We start from the raw sequence: 6,641 nt of genomic DNA, 5'->3' as shown, positions 1-6,641 counted from the left end.
TAAATAAATTATTATAAAAAAAATAATAAATTTTCGATACATAAATATTACATTACGTAGAGATAATTGAAATTGTCGTTGTTTTTCAAAAGTCGAATTCGATCAATTATTCTCTTTTTTTTTTTGTTTTCAAATAAAAAATCTTTAAAGTTCTCGAACAGTGAATTGAAGTGTTACACACCATCGTTACCAAAGATAGGACTATTGGCCGGTGAATTCGTTAGGCCTTAAGAGATTCGGTTTTTTCACTTTAGGTTTAATGCCCAAGTTTCGCTAAGAAACGTTAAGAATGTATATATTCACTAATTCAAAATAATAGAATCTCTTTCCAATTGTCTTTTCGGACAAAAGACCATTGCACTTTTGAGCTCTGTGAACGGTGTCTAGACTCAAGCGAACTAAATTCGCAACTTTTGAAGACAAAAAAAAAACTTTTTTAAATAAATTCTTCGTAGGCAAATTGAAAAGTTTTTAATTTCGCTTTGATAGAAGACAACGATAATTTTATCTTTTTCCTTCAGAATCCAAATATTTGATGTCTGCTTTTCTTGTTCTCTCTAAGGTTTCCCTCACACAGAGATCGTTCGTCGTTACAATCGACGTAAGTAAATCGCAAAGGACGTTTGATTTACTTTGCGTAAGTAAGCCATCTTATTGTATAGATTTAGCTCGTTCCATCTAGAAAGGTTACTAGCTAAAAAAAGTTACATTTTTACCTGTCTCATTCGATAGGCAGTCCTGAAAATTGGTGGTTTCAAATGGTGGGTAGAAAACTTAAACGTTCGCTATGATTATATCCATAATCATTGCCTTTACAAAAATTATTTTTACTGAAATTGAATTAATTGTCAGCCTAATTGACTTGTATTATATAATATTTGTTTTATGCTGCAATATGTCTGAAGGTCTTATTGTTTATTTAATTTAATATGTGATTTTTGTAATTGCGGTTTTTCTTGCAGGCAATACTTATAAGTAAATTTTTCAACAAAACATTCCAAAGTATTCAATGACTTTCTAGAGCTAATAACAAGCCTTTAGACCTAAAATAGAAAACACATTCTTTACTTCCGTTTACAGATAAGATAATAATAATTAAAGAGAAGGAAAGAAAAGAATAAAGAGAAACAATTAAATATTGCAAAATAAAATTGAGTTATTTTCGAGTTCATAGGTAGTTTTGAACTCCTTTCCCTTCCCTTTCATTACATACTAATCGCATAAAAAAAACTTTTATTGTCTACTATGAAACATAAGCTTTCCGAAGTTCTGCGTATCTAAAGTGATTAGGGGAATATTAAGCGATCTCAGCTATGTAGCCATAAGTTCTTCGGTTCATCGTTAATCGTACAGCGATCTCTGACAAGTTGCAAAAGAGTGCCTGATCGTCTGCGATGAGGGGCGTATGAAGGACTACATTAGACATTTAGATGGTTCCAGCATATACTCCAGGAAATAAAATAAAAATTTCCTTGATTCTTCCGCAATATTTTGGCACAGAGTATTCCTCAAATAAAGCGGCTAATTTTTTAGATACTGTAGTGATCAAGATATAGGGATAGCAAAAATTTGATTTCGGATTTGAGAATCTCTGCTTGCTTAATCGTTGAGGGATTAGAGGGGAAACGCAGAAGGAATTCCTAATCACCATCTGACTAACACAGCCTGCGGAAAATGTAGGAAGAAATCAGTCAAGCACTAGTGTAATCGTATTGCAAACGGTGGGACTAACTTTGAAAATATCAACAGTAACTTTTGGTAAATAACTAAAAATGTTTTCTTTGAAAATTCCGAATATTTTTTACACAGGATATCCCTGAGAGCTTTAAAGGCTATAGCAGTCAAGCATATAGCGTAAGTGTGCAGTGTTTAATACACATCATGAAGTTTATTAATGTTATGTAATGTAAAGATTATGATTTTCCCGTAGGCAAAATGCAATCTCTTTGTGAGCTAAACCCTTTGCTAACAGATTAAGAAATTGTCATTATAACCTAAACAGTAAGCTTTCAGAGCCAAATGCTGGAGAGATAGATTTGGCGGTACTTCGCAGCGGAAGTTGTTTAGGATATTCGCATTTGAACAAATTAGGGTTAACTAAATGAAGATAACAAAGACTGTTAGGAAAAAATTAACTGGGACCGAAAATATCGTAAAATTACAGTTAAAGTGAAGACATCTGTTTAAGAATAGCTTATTTTAAAGCGACAAGCTTTCCGGGTGTTCTTTCCTTAAGCTTCAATTTTACTTTTACATGAAAGTTCATAACAATTTGGTTGTTTTGTTTTGTTTTGTTTTTTTTTTTTTTTTTTGAAACTTTGACTAACGATATCAACAACAATGCTCATGAGTTTTAACAATTATGAATAGTTCTTGTAGTTGTTTATTACTTTTAGAGGTTGCTTTAAAAGTTGAAAGGAATTATTATTGTTTTGTTGTTTTCCTTCTTTTTTTTTTCTTTTGTGATCATGATATGTAAGGATAGTTTTGATTCGATTATTATCTTAATTGTTTATCTATAATAAAAATTTATATTTTCTTTTGTTTATATCTCAATTGGTTTTATGCTTTTTTTTTTGTTTTTTTTTTTAAATACGTTAATGTACATATATAAATGTAACGTGTGTTATAGTCTTTTTTTGGTTATTTAATGTATTTATCAGTCAATTAAGCCATAATTATGGTAACATCAATTAAATACAATTACGTACACATATGGTAGATACACATCAAAATTATACATATATATATATATATATATATATATATATATATATATACATATATACATAGGTATATAGCACAGATATATACACATATAAAACACAATGTCATAAAAGAATTGCATCTATGCGAAAATGGAAGAATTTTCATCAGTAATTATGTTCGTTTAGTTAGTTTATATAATCGTGGTTTTAATTAATTACTAGGTTTTTTTTCTTTTTTTAATTCCATATTTCTTTAAATTTAATGTTTAATAATTTTTTAATTTCAATTTTTTGTTTTTGTTTTCTGTTAATATAAATGCATTTTAATTTGTAATTTCTTGTTTACTATTCAGCTTGTTTTTTTAATTATTGTTGCGTTTATTTGATTTATTTTTGTTACTTATTATTCTTTTGCTTATTTACTTGTTTTAATAAAATTTTATAGGATTTCTTTTTATTATTGTTCATTGTTAATTAATATGTATGCTTGAATGTGTATACCCGTGATTTAACTGAAGTAATTGTCACGTTGTTGATAGATCGGCAGTGGTTCATTAGGTGAGACTGATTTACGTCCATCGTCGGTTTCCTTAACACCATTCTGCTCTCCGTTGCCAATTTTTGACATTGCTTTCTCTAAAGTTTGGTCGATTGTATATATATAAAAAAAAAAGGTAATAATGATCACAAAATAAACAAAAAAATTAATTTTCATATTTTAAATTTTAAAAGCATATTTTTTTTTAAGTGTACGGATTAAGGAATTAGTGCCAAGTTTATGATGTTTGTATGCATCGATTTTGTAATATTATGCGTGTACTTACACCCTTTGTTTGTTGTTGTTGTTGTATAAATTTAAAAATTATTTGACTATTGTTTATGATGCAGCATCCAGTAAAAATGACTGTTAGTTTCGCTAGCTTACAAATTTTACTTTTTACTTGATGTTAGTACGTATGGTATGAGCATGTGCTTGCGTGGTTGCTTGTGTAACTGTAAAGATACTAAAAACTGACTGGCCTAAAACACAAGGGCTACAGACTATTTCACGATACTCGCTATTCGCGATAGTCCAAGTGAAGATTTTCGCCTGTTTTCTGGAATTGTTTGGGCATAAGGCGTGCCTCGTTTTGTGACTTTTTTCATATCCATTGTCCATGAACGGAGCGAGGAGAAATTTCTTTATCCTCGAATTTACGATATGCTTAGAAATATTTTGTTTTCAAAAACGAACATCTTTGTGTTTCCATTTAAGATCTTTTGCCATCAATACATTGAATACATTCTTCGAGATGTGCTGAAAACTGTTTTGAAAGCAACGTCAAGTGTACGCATAAATTCGTGAAGAATTTTGAGGAATTTTCAAATTCAAATTATTTGAAAACAGTTGTAAATGTTTCAAGCCCCAAATCTTCGTTTTTGGAATCATGTCCTATTGCCAGCAAAGTTAAATATATATTTATATATGATTGTCCGGAAAATAATTTCGATTTTTCCTAGCAGAGGACATAACGGTATTTTTTCATAGTCAACTTCACACTTAAGCCAAATAATTGTAATATACGTTGAAAGCGTTGCAGAAGCAAGGTTTGCTTTTGAAAGAGTTCCATTGTTGGCCTTTCAAATATGGCCAGAATTTTCGACATATTTTACTTTTCTTTTACTACAAGCAAGAAAAATATTATCCGATGTGTACGGAGAAGATGCATTAACTTGTTTGCAAAATTTCGATCCGGAAAATGTGGATCTTGAAGATGCACCGCGTTATCGGAGGCCAGTTGAAGGTAATAATAAGGGCATTCATTGATGCAAACGTTCTGATAACAACCCGTGAGGTCGCTGAGAGATTAAATTTATTGAATTCGTCAGTTTTCTTGAAAAGAAAACCAAACTTACTTTCCGAGCAGCCTGATAGCTTAGTACGAATTTCGCAAAGTTTCATTTCAGCAAATTTTTATAGTATATACATATAGCTTAAACGTGAACTTTTCTGCGGAAAATGGAATTAAATCGACCGTTGGGTGAAAACGAATTAATTTCAAAATTGTTCAATTTTTGAAATATGAGAAAATTTCAAGCGACATTGTTTCGATATAGCTCTCAAGTCAAAATGGTTATCGAAGCAGTAGTTGGTCTTCGATTTTCAAAGTATCTTTACGGTAGGTTTATGAAAGATTTGGGCGGGATTAATAATGATGATTGACGTAGCGCCAGCAATGATTGGCGCAATTTTAAAAGGGGGAGGGAAACTTTTATTATTATTGTATCCAAAGAATGTGGCACGAATAGAAAACGCTTTGATTCCGGCAAACACATATGTCAATCACATTGTCTCTAAGTAGTTCTTGGCTAAAGACGATAACGGAGCAAAGTAATTTTTGGTTTTTAGATACCTTACTGCCTCTCTCCTTCTTTTATCTAACACTCAGAAATACGAATGAAAAGATCCTTTTAGGGTATACGTTCTCGATCACCATAAGATCTGATTCGTTCTGGTTTTGTCCGTATGTCCTTTCTCCAAACTGACTGCTTCTTCGCCCTGCTTCCATCTAATCGATTAAATGCTTTCACGCTCGTTCGTCCGCCCGATTTGATTTGTGCTTGCCCGACCATCAGTCTGAATATCTCTTCGCTTATCATTTACTTTTAACCAGCTAACTATATATATATATATATATATGACGAATTATATATTCGTCCATTCGTTCTTGTAAAATTTCCTCATCATTATGAATGTGTAACTTTGTGCAAAGAGCGCAGTGCTGTCTTAGCTAAAAAACTCATTAGTCTATTAAAGTCTAAAGCAAAATAAAGTAAAGGTGTGCCTTTGTGCTTTTTTATTGTGATTCTATTATTATATACTATTAGTAGGGGTGTATGCAGTTTGAAAGCTTAGTGAAAGAACGTTCCTAAACTTTGTTTAATTTGTTATAAATAAAATATTTACTTTTGTAACGACATGTGTTACGCTTGTACACAATACTTGTTTAGAAGGCCATAAGCATGAGGATATATGTGATGTGTTTGCAAGCCTGTCTGTCTGTGTAAATGTATATGTGTATGCATATGTACGTGTATATCTTTATGCATATGATTGCTTTGTTTGTATTTGAGAATACATTGCATATATTGTTGTTGTTGTTGTTATTGTTATTGTTAACAAATGATTGTTGACATCGTGTTGTGTAGTAGTAATTAATTTCAAAAACAATTATTACAATAATTTATAACAATTTCAGAACGATTTCTGTAAACAATTTATGGTTGTTTTCTCTTTCTTGTTTTCCTCTTTTTTTTTTTTTTTTTTTTTTTGTTTGTTAATGTGTGTTTTACAATAAATTTTCGTTAAAGAAGAAAATTTGTTAATAAATGTTTTTTTTTTTCAACGAAAATGTATAATATACACATACATACGTACATACATAAACAAATAAATACATGTATGTAAAAGGGAAGCAATTAAAAACATAAATATATATATATATATGTATGTTTAAATATATTAAAATACATTGCAATACAAACCTGGTCTGTTGTAACAAAAATTAGCGAAGTTTTTATTTTATTTTGTAATTTTTTTTTTTTTTTACATTTGTTGTTGAGTAGATGTAGTTGTAGTAGTTGTTTATTTTTAAGACTTGAAAGTCGATTGGTAGTAGTGATTTGTTGGTTGGTTGGTTGGTTGGTTGGTTTATATATATATATTTCTTCTTTTGTTTTTCTTTTTTCTTTAGTAAGTATAACAACTCTGAGTGAATTTGGTTATTATTTATGGCTTATGGAATTTCATGAATTTCATTTCTTTGTATGTGTTGTATACAGTGAAAAATGTTGCATTCGTTACTGTTAATGTTACTGTTATTGTTACTGTTGATGTTTATGTTGATGTTGATGTTTTTTTTTTTTTTTTTTTTTTTTTTTTTTTTTTTTTTG

At 30.1% G+C, this 6,641-nt stretch overlaps 1 protein-coding gene across 6 annotated transcripts in view; it reads right to left on the bottom strand.

The window, feature by feature from the left end:
- Window positions 1–3,116: 3,116 nt before the first annotated feature.
- LOC119640710 overlaps window positions 3,117–6,641 on the bottom strand; it is a 102,840-nt gene continuing 99,315 nt past the window's right edge. For all 6 annotated transcript variants that reach the window (XM_038038901.1, XM_038038902.1, XM_038038903.1 and 3 more), the window contains one exon: window positions 3,117–3,344. In XM_038038901.1, coding sequence (XP_037894829.1) covers window positions 3,217–3,344 — 128 coding nt within the window. In that variant the 3' untranslated portion in view covers window positions 3,117–3,216. The remainder of the gene's footprint in view (window positions 3,345–6,641) is intronic.

This window comes from Glossina fuscipes, unplaced genomic scaffold (genome assembly GCF_014805625.2).
Source record: "Glossina fuscipes isolate IAEA_lab_2018 unplaced genomic scaffold, Yale_Gfus_2 126, whole genome shotgun sequence".
Taxonomy (NCBI): domain Eukaryota; kingdom Metazoa; phylum Arthropoda; class Insecta; order Diptera; family Glossinidae; genus Glossina; species Glossina fuscipes.
Note: the sequence above shows the minus strand (reverse complement) of the source record. Positions and strands in the feature narration are given on the sequence as shown.